The sequence below is a fragment of the Schistocerca gregaria genome, chromosome X (genome assembly GCF_023897955.1).
Source record: "Schistocerca gregaria isolate iqSchGreg1 chromosome X, iqSchGreg1.2, whole genome shotgun sequence".
NCBI lineage: Eukaryota > Metazoa > Arthropoda > Insecta > Orthoptera > Acrididae > Schistocerca > Schistocerca gregaria.
The window spans coordinates 409,156,326-409,175,267 of NC_064931.1; the positions used below are offsets into that span (position 1 = coordinate 409,156,326).

The 18,942-nt window shown below is 40.7% G+C and overlaps 1 protein-coding gene across 2 annotated transcripts in view; it reads left to right on the forward strand.

The window, feature by feature from the left end:
* The window catches only part of LOC126298720 (polyamine-transporting ATPase 13A3-like), a 218,197-nt gene that overhangs the window by 179,141 nt on the left and 20,114 nt on the right, over window positions 1-18,942 (forward strand). For both annotated transcript variants that reach the window (XM_049990147.1, XM_049990146.1), the window contains one exon: window positions 2,644-2,867. In XM_049990147.1, coding sequence (XP_049846104.1) covers window positions 2,644-2,867 — 224 coding nt within the window. The remainder of the gene's footprint in view (window positions 1-2,643; window positions 2,868-18,942) is intronic.

Sequence of the window (18,942 nt, forward strand, 5' to 3'; positions counted from 1 at the left end):
TGGCATGCAATAAACCTTGGCAATTGTGCTGAGCTTCATAAATCATTCCACAAAACATTATGCTGTATCAGAGTGTGTCATCTCTGAGCAGTTACTGAAATTAAGTGTTACGGATTCTTGTCTATCTACACTGAAACATTAAACTTGCCATTTTCAAGCAAACTTTGATATTTTCAACAGCTCTCAAGATACACTGTATGATGAACTAGTTGCATCACCTTGTGCTACCTCATGGCATATCCTTTCTGTTGATCTTTCTATTGGAGTAAAATTTAACAGCTTGAAAGCTGATTTAATCCCTGCTTGTAAACAGTTGTATAGGCCAGAGTAGCTATTGTGGTGGTGGCATCATTAGCTGTGTCAAGCAAGCCCTCAGTACCAACAAGTTTGGATCACAGAATCCAGACAGCTCTTTGCCATTTAGAACTTGAGGTCATGCACTGATCTACTGATCTTTTTTCACATATTTGTATCCACAGTGTTGTAAATGCTTAGTGGTAAGTGTGTTGCGTCATTGTAGTGTTCTTGACATTATTGTGTGTGTGTGTGGGGGGGGGGTGGGGGGGGGGGGGGGGAAGGAGAGGAGTGATTAGTTAACAACAGAATAAAAATAATTGAACTTCTTGTACACCATCTCATCTGGCACGTCTTCGTTAAATATGCTGTGAATGAAACTCGGTGTTACAGGCTCCACACACAAAATACAGTGTCAGGGTAGTGTCACCATGTAAGTAAGAAGAAAAATTCTTAGAATGAATCCCCTGAGATAAACTGACCATTATTACAATTTTTCTCTTTACCAATGCTGGTACACATGAATTACCCTACACTGTAAAAGTGAAACATTCCTCTTCGATGTAATTATACTTTTATCTTCCAGTGTATCATGCACAAGCTCCATGTTATTTTGGCTGACAACGATGCAGCCATCTTCTGGTGACACACACACGTACACGTGCAAAGACAGCCACCACATGCACAACATCTGTCAAGTTTTGTATCCTCTTCAAATATTGCTCTCTCTATGGCATGCAGGTGTATGCATAATGGTGACACTACATGCTGTGTGGTGTTGGTTGTGGTTGGAGCATACCAATAGGCTGTACAAAACCAATTTCTGGTGCCCAATAGAATGAGAAACCACCCTAGTTTATAATGCATATTAACTAGAAACAAGGATACCACCACACATCGGAAAACATCTTATTTAAATGAATAGTAGTAGGGGTGACCCAATGAAGCAAATAAAAATAGGTACCACACCACTCACATAGGTGTGTTAATCAGAGGTCCCCTTCTTCCCCGTCACCGCCGCCCTGTCGGTCAACTAGTCCTGTATGAAACCATACTTTGTTTTATGATCAATTTGCCCTCTCTCCATCTTTAGTCAGTTACATGAGAGTTCTTACTGTATTTTATCTATAATGGTCAAGAGACAAATAGGAAATAGGTATATATGGTTTAGTGATTCTAGGGTATCTTTTCTATCCTTTTTTAAAATAATAATCACCTGTGCTTCTTTTCATATGGTCAGTAACTTGTCTTGACTCGCACTCATTGAACACATGGATCAAGTAAGGCACTCTTTGCTCTTTTATTTCACGACGCAGTTCCAACTGCATCAAAAACTTCTCATCTAACAGCAAAATGCAAGCTCCTTGTACATTTAAACCATTGGTTAAAGTCTTATGGAATACTGATGTGGCATCAACCAAACTGTAAAATGTCCTGACTCATAAAATTTATAAATATTTTACAGTTTAAATAATAATGCCATAATTTGCATACAATATTGTTTTTAGGAGTGTGTTATACATAGTGTTTGTGCTGTTGTGCTTATGTGGAGCCCTCTGAGCGAAAAGTATTGTTACGATAATACACTCTGTTCTCACAAGACATGGGTGGTGTCATCAGGAGTTACCACTTATTCAGCATGCAGGAACGTGAAAGTAGGTAGTTGTAGGCGCATTGTATTGGTAGTATTAGATATCTTTTGACAGTCATGTCGCTCATGGAGTACAAAGTGAAGATCAGTTCATTTGACCAAATGGTAATGTTTGGTAGTTTCATTTCCAGTTTGTCCTGATTATTTTTGTTGTTTTGCGCGTGCGTGCGCTGTTCCCTTCAGTTACAAAGAAGTGAGGATAAAAATAATAATAGATATTTGGCTAACTTAGAACATATCTGAGACTTACAGTGCCCTTGCAAACAAAGGAAAATACCAATATTCTTTTAAATAAAATGCTGCAATATGATTACAAAAGTAATATACACACTAATAGTTGATTTAAGTTAAGTATACCATTCATTCTCGCACAATTTCAAGTTGTTACTAGTAATTTTTGTTTAGCTTGCTTATACAGATTGAGTGTGTACAATGTCTAGCAGAAGAAACTTAGATTTACGTATTTTGTAACTACATACATAAGACATAAGGTGACAGTGGCCTTAGTACCGTGTTGTTAATAATGCAACTCCAGTTGATGTTAAAACTACAGTTCTCTCATTTATGAGTATTGCTACATGCTTCGTTGTCAGGATTCTTCTTAGCTGTAATTAGGTTAGGATACGATACAATTTCTGTCTTCATTGGTGTACTGACCATGCAAATTTTCTCTGACAGTTTGTTTCTCATTTTTGCAGCGCAGTTCCATATTAGGAGATATGCAGTTCCTGTACATAGATTTAGTTATCACAACATCACTTACTCTAGTTATGGGACTGACAGGTCCGTCGAAGAAATTAGTCCCACAGAGGCCTACCGGGAGCTTAGTATCACTTGCTAACATAGTGCCATTAACAATTCATGTTATGTTAGTGGCATTGATGCAGATAGCAAGTTTACTTTTTCTTACCCAACAAAACTGGTAAGTCCTTCTAATATGTTTTGATGTTGTAATGTCTATGCTGAAGCAATTCATTTTGTATTTCATTAGTGACATAAAATGGAATATGACAATACAAGCAGATGTACTGCTAGTGTGTTATGTAGCAGCTGTAATTGAAGTATTTGTAATATGTGTGGTTTTTTTTTAGTATTACTTCAGTTTTCGTATGGTGTGCATAGGCACATAAATCAGGGCTGAAACATAGTATCTCAGCTTACAAACTTGCATTTCTCTTTAGAATGTGCAAGGGAGCATGCGCATGTGGTGCCCCCCACCACACACACACACACACCATTAGCACGTACTACCACATGGCAACAGTAGTAAGAAATGAGGCATGTGACAGTGAAGGGCAAGTGGTAGGAGGTGGTGCAACAGCACAGGAAGTAAATAGGAGTGTGGTACTAATGAAGGCTTACCATGGAACATAATGTTTCATGCAGATGTATGAAAGGAGGGGGGGGGGGGGGAGGGGAGGGGTTGCGCACCCAACAGAATAGAGGGAGAGGACTACTACTGAAAGAATAGGGTAGATGAGGCCTAAACTAAAGTGATATGTACAGTGTGATGGTGAGATGCAAGTAGCTGATAAAAAGTTTGGGGTGGGGGGGGGGGGGGGTGGGGGGGGATAGTATAGGTGATGGTTGGTACTGAGAGCAGCGAGTTGAGGAATGGGGGGAGGGGGAGGAGGTAATGCTTTGATACATAGTTGGCAATTGATATGACTCACATGCCCCCAGGGTTATATCAGATGTTCAGGGATTAGGGAACTAACCCTGCTCCAGGGCTGGGTACGTATTCCTGAGCTGGGAACTGGCGAGTGCTACCAGTCCTTTATATTTGTGGGCTTAGGCATTTTTACCAACATCATGTGGTACTGTGGTGCAACATCGGGACACCAGTGGTGAAAGCGGCAACAACTTTGTTGCCTCTGAATCACCTGAAAGCTCTCATGTCACTTCGAATTGTGATGCACAACATCTGACTAACTTTCCCTCTCTCAAATTTGAGTGGCATACAGTGGTGTATTAGCATTCTGGGGGTGGAAGGTAGAGGTGAGAACTGGCTGCACAGCTGTCCCAACATGTGTTAGCAACATGTATTAGGAACTGCCCAGTGTTAATAACACATCTGAGCCAACACAGGATATTTTGTCTGTTTACCCATTGGCAGACATTCCTGCCAGGTCCTAACAAGCACAGTGTGTCATTATGTTGGTGAATGAGAGCTCCAAAATTAAGGAGGTAATGGAACCTGATGTGTATCACGCTGCTGAGGGTGCTATAAGAACACAGCCCAGGTAAACAATGCAAAACAAGTTGATTAGTAAATACATAAACTGGGCAGTAGATGTCTCAGTCAGAGTTGCACATTAATGATGCAGTATTTGTTGGGCTGACAGCCCCAAAAAATATCCAAGTTAATTTCTGAGTTCACTTTGGAATGAAAAAGTTAATAACACAATACTTTATGGTGGCCAGTACCGAAGTCCACACGTCCCTTGTGCAGAGACCATGTCTCAGCAAAGACTGGTGATGACAGTGGCTTCTACACACAGTGGAGGTTGCTGGATGGAAAATGGCATCAAAGATCTTGATGGTTTGTCATAAAGCCTCTGACTGATAAAACGCTACTACAGCCACGGCCTGAGCCTGACAACACATTAGAAATGAAACTTCTGTAGCACAGCCCAGGCACTGAAGTAAATACTGTGAACTATCTGCAGCCCTGTGCAATTACGCTGCCACATGCCGGACCAGTGGGCACGCTAAACCTTGTGGCTGTTGTCTGCTGGAGTGGCCCCTGTGGCTTTGCTGTGTAGGACACTCACTTGATACTGATGTATGACTGCTTGCTATGTAAGAGGGTAAACAGCCCTGGCATAGGATCTTCCTCCCCCCCCCCCCCCCCCCCCCCCCCAATTGGACAAGATGGTGTGACATATCTCAAAGTCCCAGGAAGTGATGGTATCGCTGTCATCAACTTGTGAATCTGGCGAACCTGATGGGCTGCAGTTGACGTCAATGCATGTGGGCATCTGGGTCATGGGTGAGCTTATCTTGTCAGCATCCAGAGATTGTACAACCTGTTGCAGTGGTGGCCGGAGGTTGTCAGTAGTTTTCCTTGGTGTTGAGGTGTCTGACTCTGGAACAAAAAGCTGCGAGAGATTTCCTGTTGAAGGGGTCATCACACTGTAAGGGTATACCTTGTTGATGTGTTTGTGAAAATCGGAGCCATCATGAAGTTGCACCTTGATCGCTGCCCTACCTAAGAGATGTGCCATAACTGCCAGCAGCCATTGTACATGTCCAGACTTGAGTGGGAATCCCTGGAGGGAAGTTGACATTCTTTTCAAGAAATGCTATTGAGAAGACTTATAGAAGCAGCATTTGAAGCTGACTGCAGAAAGATTTACTGCTGCTAACATACATTTTGCATAACGACCGTGAAGATAAGAGAAAATGGGGCTTGTACAGAGATGTATAGGCAGTTGCTTTTCCCTCATTCTGTTTGTGAGAGGAATTGAAAGAAAGTGACTAGAAGTGGGGCAGGGTATTGTCTACTCTGCACCATACAGTTGCTAAGCAGACTATGTAAGTAAGTGTAGATGTAGAGTTGCAGTTGATGCAGCCTTCCATGAAGTTTTTCAATGAGACCACACCCGTCTTGTGGGGAGGAATAGTAGAAGGCTAAAAACAATGCGAGCACCTCATCCAATGCACGGTGCAGGTGCAGTTTGGCCATTTTTGTCTTGAACGTGCGAGAAGACCTCTTCACCAGACTGCTATATGCTGGATAGAAGGGTACCATGTGCACCTAGGAGATGCCATTTTTTGAACAAAAGATGCCAAATTCAGTGGATAATAATAATAATGGCATGTGACGAGGGCCTCCCGTCGGGTAGACTGCGCGCCTGGTGCAAGTCATTCGATTTGACACCACTTCGGCGGCTTGCACGTCGATGGGGATGAAATGAAGATGATTAGAATAACACAACTCCCAGTCCCTGAGCGATGAAAATCTCCAACTCAGCTGGGAATCGAACCCGGGCCCTTAGGACTGACATTCTGTTGCGCTGACCACTCAGCTGCCGGGGGCTGGCAGACCCTAATGATGGTATGACTCATATCCAGTGGGGAGTTCTTAAGCTTAAAGTGATCACTGTGGAGTCCTTCATCAGGCAAATGGACAAATATTGTGTCTCAAACTACGGTCTGTGTGTGCAGTTATTTTCACTGGAGGTTTGGACAATGGAAACGGCAGTGTCTGAACAGATCTTGTAACTTTGCTATCCACTCCCTACACAGTTGTCCACTGAGCTTATAGCAGCCACAGTGCCTGATGTTGCAACTACCCTTTGCTTTCACACAGTGTAATACAATTTGAACCATTGAACACTACTCTAGATTACATATCTTTCTGATTTATGCAGCAGTAGGATGTGGTTCATGCAGACAGTACTGGCACTGTTACAGCACCCTGAGCAGGGAATGCACTTCTGGTGTCTGAGCTGAGAACTTTCCATGTTAGCTGAGGAGTGTGTGCCTATGGCACTGGGAGTCCAAGCAGTGTCACCATGCCACATGGCCATAGCCATTTGCTATGCCTGGCTGGTGCCCTTGGAGTGAGGCTCTTTGTCAGAATATGTGACACCAGGTGATACGGTTAATAATGAAATAGATTAAAAATAGATAAAAACGATTAAAAATAGAAAATAAAAGATTAAGTTCCAGCTGATCTATTTGATAGGCATGATAACTATGTTGCTGATAATTACAATCCTGTAGCATTTTAACTTTGGTTTCACAATGGAAGAAGGGCAGCTCCATGAAAATAGAAGACAATATTCACTGCAATATATTGTTTGCATCAAAATGAATAGTCCTACATTCTTACCAACTAAACACCATTTCTTAATAGAACACACTGAGAACATGTTTAAAGAGGTAGCAGCATTTGACTGTACACACCCTCAGGGTCAAGATTCGAAAGTAGTGTAGGCTTGTAATTAATATTTGGTACTCAAGTTTAGAAAAAGAAACCTTATTGGTTTACTTGCTCATAGGGATTACTTGGTGAGTATTGCTAGGGAGATGAGAGAAGGCATCTCCAGTAGCCCCAGACCCATATTGAACGAGAAGGGAAATTGCCAAGGTAAAGAAACTGAGCCATTTAGTGTCTGCTCTAGGCAGTGGCTCAGAGCAGAAGAGGGAGATATTTTTCTTTCGCAACTCCATGAGCCCACAGTCTCACAAGTGAGGTGATCCTATGATTTGATGACAGCACAGTTTTGCTGATGTCGATTCAGCCTGCTCTGGTGTGAATTGATTGATTGATTGTTGTTATATCAGCTGAAAGGTGAAGAACAAAAGGCAGCCTGTTTGTAAAATTTAAATAATAAAAATTATTCATGTAAGGGACTTGGGGCACCATGCACATCTCCTTCCTTTTCCCTCAAAAATTCAGCATGGGTGAATTTGACAACCCCAACCCCAACCCGGCCCAACCCGTGGGACCCAAAATCTGGGGGTAACAATATTTTAATTTCATTTAACAATTAAGTATTTTAATTTCATTTAACAACTCAAAAATTTTGGAATGTGAATATAATTACTGTATCACTGTGTGGTGACTACAGTTAGCGAGACAGAACTGCAATGGCAGCAGCATTACAAAGGTAGCCAGAGCTGGTTTCAGAGAGGGTGTTGAGGAGTACAAGCAATGGAAGGACCAGGACATAATGTAAAAATAATCAGCACACATTTACAGTCAGTTTTTAAAGCTTAAGGAAGGATGTCATTGATTGGCTTCTAGCATTATTGGAAGAGATAACGGACCCAGTATGTTTTGTAATAGGATTTGTGTGGCTTTGAAAGACCTCCTCATCAGACTGCAGATGTTGTTGTTGTTGATTGGGTAACCACCAGCTGGTTGCAAACCTGACAAAGTATAAGTATAAAATGATGACTAAAAAACATGATGCTTCCTATTACACTATTGCATCTTGTAAACAAATAATAAAATTTAGGACAGACATCTGAAGGGTGATTCGTTCAAGTCAAATTTATGTTATCACAAAAGTAAGGTAATTAAGTTCAATTAAACTGAATAGAAAGATTGTAGAAATAACTGATGACAATAAAACATCAAATGAACAGATAAACACAGTAATAAGATTATTGTTTGAAACAGTAACAAAAGTAAGCAGTTCATAAGACCAATACAAAATAATAGTTTTAATTAATGCAGACAGCTGTAGATGACATTACAGAATTACAGTTCATGACAGCTAAAAATAAGTTGTCATTAACGTTAGAACTTCGCCTCAGCACAATCCACTGAAATTAGGCCAAGAAAGTGATCAGCTGGATTGGCTATGTGTGTTCTACTACATAACTTACTTGAAAAAAAAGTATATAGTTATGCTCAGCCCCAGAATAGCAAGCAGGGTGGGAGAGACGGTTGGTACAGTTTTGTTAAGTAAAATATTGGGCTTGTGGAATGCCTTAAAATGAGTGGCAGCCTGATCTAGTGATTTGTTGCTTCTGCTTGTGCCATCAGCTAATCTAAGGACTTCAGCAGTTCATTGTTGTTTGTATCCACAAGAACAGAGAAGACCGGATTTGTGCTGATGAGAAGTTAAATTTCAGACGGAATAACAGGAATGGTTTGATCGTGGCATTCAGAGTTTCTTTCAGTTATGCAGAGAACCAAAATCTGTGTGTTACACACTGTATGTGGAATGAAATTCTGATTGGAACACACAAGTAATATAAGACTGGGCTATAGTGTGGGCATACAGGGTGTTCAGAAATTCCTGTTACAAACTTGTTGGGTTTGTAGAGGGGAATGAGTCAATAATATATTGAATTGGAACCCATGTCTGGAAATGTACTGTTTCTCTGCTACACCGATTGAAAACATGTTGGTAATGCAACCACTTTTATGAGTAATTTATTAGGTGAGACCCAGTACATCACATGCTTTACAATTCCACTGATTAATAACCAAAGAAATTGCTTGTGTACTCATTGAGGGGTTCTCTTCATTACAAAGCATCATGGTCTCTTCCAATTCAGGTGCACGGCATCTCTTTGGAGCACCACCGTCATGCATTCTGACACTGTAGCTATTCTTTCTCAAAGTTGTTGCATAATTGTGATGATCAGGGTATGCAATTGAATCAAATGTTGTAAAGCTTGATAAAGGTGAAAAGCAGCTCTTCCATTACCATGAGCTTTGCCATTCAGAAGGATCATGTTGGTATATTCTGCAAATGTGTACTCAACAATGTTGTTTAACACTCAGACACATGAATGAGACTCAAACCAGGTCAAATGACATCAGCTTATCTGATGTAATCACTCCTCAACGTGACTAACCTGTTGTGTACTTACCTAGCAAAATATTTTCAAATGACTGTATCATGGAAATGGTATGTTTCCATACATGGGTTCCTATTCAAAATAGTATGCATGTGCCCCCTCTAAAAGTCCTAGAAGTTCATAACAGGAATTTTCAAACACCATGTATAACTAGCTGATTCTTATGAGGTGGAACAAAAGTTGCATCAGTTCAACTATCAGTCAGGGACCAGTGTTGAATTTGTTTTGTATGAGAAACTGTATTATGTATGATCCAAGAAAAAACTGAGTCTACAATAGATACTGAATTGTAACTCATGTGTAACTAAAGAACCAGACCTGCATCATCTGTGTCTACCTGGAGACTGGCCATGTGGGCTGGTGCTGGGTTGCACTTATTTAGCTGCATCTGGAGTATACATTATTCACATTAATTAAATCTTCCGGGCTGAATTGCCATGGTCCATATATAAAACTGCTTCTCCTTCCTGACGTTTCGTTGCCTACTGCGGGCAACATCTTCTGAGGTGAGTTGGCGACTGGCTGCTAGGCACTGGAGGTCCCGCTTATATAGAGCGCTTAGATGGCGCCATCACTCATCACGTGCTTTCGACTTCAAAACTATCTCTGGCTACTGCCATCTCTCTCGATTATAGGTAATCGATAGTCACTTCGTTGGTACAGAGCCGACCGCCATACCTTGTCTAGTTTTAATCCTCCTCCTGTTTTATTAAAATTATTTCCGTGCTTGTAGATCTCTATAGCTTCTCTATACATGCGGGTATAATAATGTGAGGTCCTAGCTATCACATTTGTCTCACTAAATTTTATTTTGTGATCACCGTCTTTGAAAACGTGTTCCGCTACAGCTGATTTGTCAATTTGTCCCAATCTACAGTTCCTTTTGTATACCGTCAGGCGGGTATTAACACTCCTTTTAGTTGTTCCAATATAAACCATGCCGTAGCTACACGGAATTTTATACACACCTGGGGTAGCTAAGGGGTGTCTTGCATCTTTCACCAATCTTAAACTTTCACTAATTTTCTTGGTACGTCGAAAGATTGTCTCCACTTGAAACTTGGCCAAAACTTTCCCAATATGGTCCGTGATGTTATGAACAAGTGGAAGAAAAACTTTTCCAGCTGACTGTTGTTGTTGTTGTCAGTTTTACCTCTATACGATTGCAACAAAGAAGCAAGATATCTAGCCAGCTCTTGAGTAGGAGCCCCAGTGGTGCTTAGTATCGGTCTCAATGGGACATTGGGCTTGTGTATCTTAGGTAACCCATACAGTCTAGGAGGGTAAGCTTCCGTTTTGCAAAGGTATATTTTATCTTCTGTAGGAATGGAAGAGCTTTCTATTAATCACTGGGTAGCACTTAACACTTTCGTTGTAGGGTCCTTTTTCAGTTTTTTTATGGGTGGTAGGATCCAAGAGGTCACTGATCTTTGTAGGAAAATCCTCACTCTTCAGCACGACAGTAGCATTACCCTTATCAGCAGTACGTACTATAATATTCCTGCCCTCATTGAACTCCCATAATGCCTTCCTTTCTCATAGGAATAAATTACTGTTGGATGGCTTGGCTTTATGTAATATCCTGGCTGTTTCCATCCTGATTTCATTGGCAGAATGTGGTGATAAGACGAATCCCTGCTTCTATATTGGCAACAATATCTTCCGTGGGAATCTGTGATGGAGTGATAGCAAAATTTCCTCCTTTCAAGAGAACAGACACTTGCTCCTTGGATAGTTCTTTCCCGGACAAATTGATAACTGTATGGGAATTGTCTGTAGTCAATGTTTCCGGTTTTTGTAAATGCTCAAACTACTTCTTCTGCCTATTAGAAGACACTTCTGTGCCAAGTTCCATAGATGTAAATGCTAATCTATCCACCTTATTCCCATCACCCAACTGCGTAGTGTTGCTAATACATAAAGTTTTAACAGTTGACTACTAATTACGGCAAGTCCTCGACGTGCTTGATGGATCCGCTCCCGCAGCATCGGCAATTCCATGCATAAATAAATGCGGTTCACTTGCACTGTATGGAACATTCTTCTCACCTTCAAGAAGTTCGGAACTGTCCCAGTGTCACGACAGCATAGCAAAAAAGTGAGTGAACAAAGTTGTTGAGCTTTCTTCTTACGTAGGCTTTCCAGTTGTCGTACCATAATCGACATATCCTCCCCGTAGAGACGTCTAATCATAATGTGTAAGCTTTTACGGCCGGTGTCTTCCGGGCTGAATTGTCGTGGTCCATATATAAAACTGCTTCTGCTTCCTGACATTTTGTTGCCTACTGCGGGCATCTCTACGCTCTATAAAAGCGGGACGTCCAGCACCTAGTAGCCAGTCACCAACTCACCTCAGAAGATGTTGCCAGCAGTAGGCAACGAAACATCAGGAAGAAGAAGCAGTTTTATATATGGACCACGGAAATTCAGCCCGGAAGTTTTAATTAATGAAGACGCCAGCCGTGAAAGCTTACATGTTACGATTATACGTGGTTCAGTTCGGTAGAGAGTGGGATTTTATTTCATGTTAGCTTTCTCCACAGTACTGAGTTGTGATCTGCACTTTTCTTATGCAAGTTTTTCAAATTTCATAAAATTTGAACATAACTTCGCTATACTATTTATTGGTGAAAACTATGTAACGACAATATCTGAAAATAGTGAAATAATGCAAACATATAACAAAACTATTCAGTAGCAGAGACAGACATTAAAATATATACAGACATATGACACAAGTGACTCCCCAATCACCTGACCACGTTCGAAATCCGTGAGTTCTGCGGAGCACATCATTCTACTCGCACAATATCTAATCACTACTGAGTTGCTGATATGGAGTACCTGGCAGTAGGTGCAAGCACAATGCACCTAATGTGAAAAACATATGTTTTAGGGAGTGTCCAGATACTTTCGATAACATAGTGTAGTAGTGCCAAAGGCTATCTGCAAGTGCATATTGCAATAATGTCATGACAGCGTACATGAGTGTCATAATGGGGAAAGTGTGATGTAAGCTCGCAAGGCAGGCCGTTATTAGTTGCCACAAAGAAAAAAGATGAAGAATATGTTCAAAATTATCTCCCCTGTGCTAAGAGAGCACAAGGACGAAGACCTAATATACCTTTTCAGACTTTGCCTGAGGTAGAAGAACCTTTTGAAATTGTAGCACTCAATATCATGGGACTGTTTCCCATAATGGCCAAAAACAGCAAATATATTTTAGCTATCATTGATCATTTCTCTTGCTATCTTGTTGTGATACCACTGAGACAGTTGCAAAAGCATTCATAACTCATCTAGTGCTACCGTTTGGAAGTCCAGAGGCCATTGTAACAAACCAACTTTATGCCCAATCTTATGGTACAGGTATATCAATTACTTGAAGTAAGGAAGTGGAGAACTATGTCATTCTGCCTTAAGAGTAATGGCATGACTGAACGTATTCACAAACAATTGTTACAATATTGTCATATTATGTGAACAGCTCACAGTCTCACTGGGATCATCTAATGCCATTTTTAATTTCATCATACAATACCAGGAAACATAAAGCAACAGAGTTGAGTCCTTTTGAGGCTGTTTACGGCCGCAAAATGCATTCCCCGTTTGGGATCGAGAAGCTGGCTCCTGTGAAAAATTCCAGCAAAGTGAAACATGTGGTTACAAACTTAAGTTTGTTTTGAAGAGAGTTGAGCAGAACAATGCAGCCACACATTACAACATAACAGTAGTTCCGCAGTCAAAAGAATGCTAGGATGCCACTACATGAAGTAGAAGATTATGTGATGTTATGACAAACTGCCATGGATCCCAGCAGAACTAAGAAATTTACATGCCCTGGAATGGCCTGTTCTGTATATTATGTTCCACATTGCCTTTCAGTGCTGAATGACACCTCCCAGATCAGAAGGTGGTAGTTAATTTTGATCACTTAGCCAAGTATAAAGGTAGCGATACACCATCTCCTATAGTGCATACAGTACAGAACCATTCACCACAGAAGCCAGCGTGCACTGAAACCGTTACACAATAACTGGTTTGTTTTCTGTCCCTACAATTTACATTCTGCCCCTCTGTACAATTTACTGTCCAAGAATTAAGAACAAATTTTATCAGTATTTTCTATGTCACTTTACTGTTTAGTCATATTGATGATTCTATTTTGTGTTTTCAGACCATCAGACCCCTGATTAGCTGGAACATTTTTGTGTAAGCACTGCAATTGTGCCATTCTTGTAAAGTTACCTCTGTGCCTTATAGTTTTTTAAGCATGTTAGTTTGATATTACAACTGCTTGGCAGAACTTCTTCCCCACTACACTACTGCTATGGGCAACAGCCTGTCTTTTATGGACATCTGGCCTTTGGCAAACTATGTTAGCAACACAACTGGTGCCTTTTCTCCATTACATGCCGTACTGTGTTCTAATGAGATTTCTCTGTATAGTAAATTAGTTCCATAAGACCAGCAGACTCCTGTGCTGCTTCTAATACATCACCACCTTCACATTTGTATCTTACAAGCTCCCCATTATCCCAAAATTAATCAGTATATCCTTTTCAGCCTTGTTTTGGTCTATTTCCACACTCCTAAACATCCCTAGGTCCACTGTTTCCAATGTGACAGTGAAGTGGAAACGTGAAGGAACACACAGCACAAAAGCGTACAGGCCGACCTAATCTGTTGACTGTCGGAGATGGCCGACAGTTGAAGAGGGTTGTAATGTGTAATAGGCAGAGATCATCGCACAGGAATTCCAAACTGCATCAGGATCCACTGCAAGTACTATGACAGTTAGGTGGGTGGTGAGAGAACTTGGATTTCATGGCCGAGCGGCTGCTCATAAGCCACACATCATGCCAGTAAATGCCAAATAGTGCCTCTCTTGGTGTAAGAAGCATAAACATTGTACAATTGAACAGTGGAAAAGTGTTGTGTGGAGTGATGAATCATGGTACACAATGTGGCAATCCTATGGCAGAGTGGGATATGACGAATGCCTGGTGAACGTCATCTGCCAGAGTACGTAAACAGTAAAATTCGGAGGCAATGGTGTCACGGTGTGGTCGTGTTTTTCATGGATGGGGCTTGCACCCCTTGTTGTTTTGCATGGCACTATCACAGCGCAGGCATACATTGATGTTTTAAGCACCTCCTTGCTTCCCACTGTTGAAGAGTAATTTGGGGATGGCAACTGCATCTTTCAACACAATTGAGCACCTGTTCATAATGCACATGGCCTGTGGCGGAGTGGTTACTTGAGAATAATATCCCTGTAATGGGCTGGCCTGCACAGAGTCCTGACCTGAATCCTACAGAACACCTCTGGGATGTATTGGAATGCCGACTTTGTGCCAGGCCTCACTGACAGACATTGGTACCTCTCCTCAGTGCAGCAGTCTGTGAAGAATGGGCTGCCATTCTCCAAGAAACCTTCCAGCACCTGATTGAAATTGTGCCTGTGAGAGTGGAAGCTGCCATTAAGGCTAAGGGTGGGCCAACACCATATTGAATTCCAGCATTACAGATGGAGGGCGCCACGAAATTGTAAGTCATTTTCAGCCAGGTGTCCGGATACTTTTGATCACATAGTGTAGCTCTCCTCCAAGAAGTGTTGTCATATAAAAAAAAAAAAAAAAAAAAATTGGCTCTTGTAATAAAATCCAGTGAGGTAGCCAATTTTGTACACATGGCATCCAATTCTTTTGCCATTTTTAATTCCTCAATTGCAGGATCCTCATTTTCCTACTCAAGGTATCTGTATTCTGATTTAACTTGCCAGCTTATCTTTGAGTATGTAGTTGTATCTGCCAAGTTTTAGGGCCCATTTAATGAGTCTGCTGTTGAGATCTTTTAAACTGAAAAGCTAATGTAAAGCCATGTGATCTGTAATTACTATGGACTGTAATCTGTATAGGTAACGCCGAAAGTAATGGGTGACAAAAATAAGAGCCAGAAGTTCCTTTTCTGTGGTGCGTTAGTTTTTCTCAGCTTAACTTAACTGACTTGATGTGTAAGCAATTGATTTTTTTTCATTTTCTTGTATTTCACTGTGAATACAGCCGACAGCACAAGATAAAAGATGTGGATAAGCCAAGACAGGTGAACTTGTAAGAATTTCTTTCAGTTTTGATATGGCACTCTCGCAATCCAACAATCCAGACAAAGAGAGTTCTCTTCTTTAGTAATTTTATGGTGACTGCATAGTTCTCCATGAAATAATGTAGTAATTTTGTTAACCCAGTAAATGATTGCAATTCTTTAATGTTCCTTAACATTGGAAAATTGTCCACTACACCACGAATGTGGTCTTCACACCATATGCTGAAATTACGTGGCCTACATATTACACTTGTGATTGCATGAAACAGCACTTTTCTAATTTCAAATTTAAGTTAGCATCACTAACATGTTGGTATGTTTCATAGTCGATATGCATTTTCTCTTATTATACTTGAAAAGACAATTATGTCATCCAAATATACTAGAGATATGGTCAGCTTTAAGCCTTTTAAAAGTCAGAAGTCAGCAAAGTGTTGAAATGTAGCAGGAGTGTTTCAGAGGCCAAAGGACTTCCTTAAGTATTCCTAATTCCCAGAGCGTACAAAAAAAGCTGCATTTTCCTGATCTTTCATTTGACAGTATCCAGAGCACATATCTAAAGTGGTGAAGAATTTGCATTTGCTAAGGTGATTCAGATTGTAATTAGTTCTTGGAAAGGGATAAGTATCCAGTTACGAAACTTCCTGGTGGATTGAAACTGTGTGTCAGACCGAGACTCAAACTCCGGACCTTTGCCTTTCGCTGGCAAGTGCTTTACCATGATAGAGCACTTGCCTGTGAAATGCAAAGGTCCCAAGTTCGAGTCTTTGTCTGTCACACAGTTTTAATCTGCCAGGAAGTTTCATATCAGCAGACACTCTGCTGCAGAGTGAAAATCTCTTTTTGGAAGTATCCAGTTTCAAGGCCTTATTGGCTGCTCTCATGTCTACACAAGTGTGATAAGGCTTTTACCCATTACTGGTTTTCTTTGGAAGTACTGATACACGTGAGGCCCAGGGACTGAAAGAATGTTGGCTTACTCCTGCTTCTAGCGAAACTGAGATATTTTTCTCCATTACAGACTGCAAGTGATGTGGTTTCTGGGCTGTAGGCCCAGCATTACCTGTAGGAATTTTGTGGTAATTTAAGGAGGTTGCTGGAAGATTTTTCATTTCTTCAAAGAAAGTTGGAAATTTGGCTGGACCCAGATACAATACATCACAAGCTGCCTTAAACAGGTGTTAGTTTCTTTTCAGTTTCCAGTTTTATAAGTGCTGTAGCTGAGGTGTAATTCATGTAAACTGTTATGTCAGGCTGTTCATTTCTTGGTATTCTGTTATCTCATCCATATTTGCTTCATGCAGTTTGGTGAGTATGGTACTCTGGGAGATTTTAACATCTCTGCTTCCAAAGTTATCTATGTTCAGTGGCAAAAAAAGTACTCTCTTCCATCACACTCATTCAAAATAAATGGCACTTCACATGGATCTGTGGTCCATTTAACACTCCATTTTCTGCTAATGGAAAATATATCTTAAAAATCTATCTTATCCCTCTATTCAAATGATTTTCCAGTACCACCTGTGAGTTTTCAGTTATTTTTAACTTCAATGCTATGGTATATGATTTAGTGGGTTGTGGGAACACAGCCCTTCATTCTGGACTTAATCACATCTTTATAGAATGAAAAGTGCCAAAATGGTGGACATTTCCCACAGTTTGAACTTCTTTTCATAAGTTAATTATGCCATGAAAATGCAGCGGAAATCATTGCCTAAAGTGGTGTTGAAATTGTGGCATGCTTCCAAACCTCTTCAAATGTGAACTGGTACTTACTTATGTCTGTTTCCAGTTCTACATTTTCTGAACCTGTTGCGTAAATTCCTTTTTTTTCCGAATCCACCCAGTCAACATCAAGGTGGTTTTTATTCTTGGCCGTGAATAGTTTTAACAAAAAAAAAACTAATTTGTATGCCTATATCAATGATAAAGGTAGAGACTGTCCATTACTGATTTTATCTTGCAAAGTTACATTTACCACCTGAAAGACACTACCTCTATCACTAGATCCACTTCGCAGAAGGGGCTGGAGGGGGAAAGGCAGAACCAGTTTCAATTGTGTTTCCCATGTTTTCAGTCCTTCAAGCACCTAGGTAACTTATTTGATTAGGCAAATGATGCCTAGAAGATGGACAATTTGCCCTCTCCTGTCCAGTCTGTCTATGATAGGCACATGCTGGTGAGAAACACTTGGGAACTGATTTTATTTACTGGTCATTTAGTGACGTGTCATCTTACATTTTATAACAAGCTGTTCATTTAACAGATTTTCATGTAGATTACAAAATATGTTCAATATTACAAACAGCAATTACTGTTTTCAACTATTACAATGGAAGTAATAATAAATTAGAAATACATTAGAAATTGATAAAACAAAAAATATTCTAATTTTTAGAAGATATGATGATAGATGACAGGAAAGACTTGGATACGTTGTTTCTTTTGGTTTTTAATTAACCTTCAGGTCTTATGTTATGTACCTTGGGAAGCTTGTGACTAGGGTGTTTGCAATGAGTGAAGCCCATGTTGTGGGGTTTACTCTGATGGAAGATTGGACAAATTTCTGGTTCTCCCTGCATAAAAATACGTCATATGCCCTCCCTCAGTGTGCTCGGCAAAGCACACTTTGTGTGCGTGGGGAGGAATACCAGACCGACAAGAGAAGATGACTCCAGTAGCACCAGATGCCTCTTAGAGCAAAAGGGAAAATGCCAAGATAAAGAAATTAAGCAATTTAGCATCTGCTCTAGGTAGTGGCTCAGAACAGAAGGTAGAGATGTTTTTCTGTTGTGGCTCTGAGCCCTCATGCTCCCAAGTCAGGTGATGCTGTGATATGATTTGATAGGCAGGGTGGCCTATTCTGGTGTGTACTGGTTGATTACTGTCATATGAGCTAAAAGGCAACAAACAGAGGCGGCCTGGTGTGAGCCTAGCTGTCTGGTCTTCTAGGTAACAAGTGGTCGACTACCATTCCTTGTTTCTTTCTCAATGTTAGTATCTGTCCTTGCAGAACATCTTGCAATCCAATTTGGGGCAGTGGTAGTGGCTTTCAAACATGCCAGCAGTGGGTGGAAGATGCCTGCCTCTCTTTCACCATATACTACCTTGATCTGAATAACAAGCCTTTGAATAAATGGGAATTGGGAATTGCTTCTAGCCCTCTAGTCACCCCCATTTGACAGCCCCAACCCCAACTTGATTCACAGTCAAAGAATTCAAAACGTGAATATGGTATTACATCTGACTTAGATGTGAATTTCCATCACAGTGGTGATACGGTATCATGAAGGGGAATCAAGTACTGCTAGATGATAATGAGCCTTGAGCACAATGGGTGCAGGAGATCCTCTCAGTACAAGTAGCAGCAGGCACTAAGCAGGGCTTTGTCCTTGGTGATAGTGACTGCCCAAGAACACATCACCAAAAACTGATGGATAATCTATGTAAAATATTAGCATATTCACTCTAGACAAGTGTGAAAGTATAGAATTCCAAGTTAAACATAATTATGTATGATGTTTTCCAAGTCAGTACATTTCCTTTATAAATTTTAAGGCCAG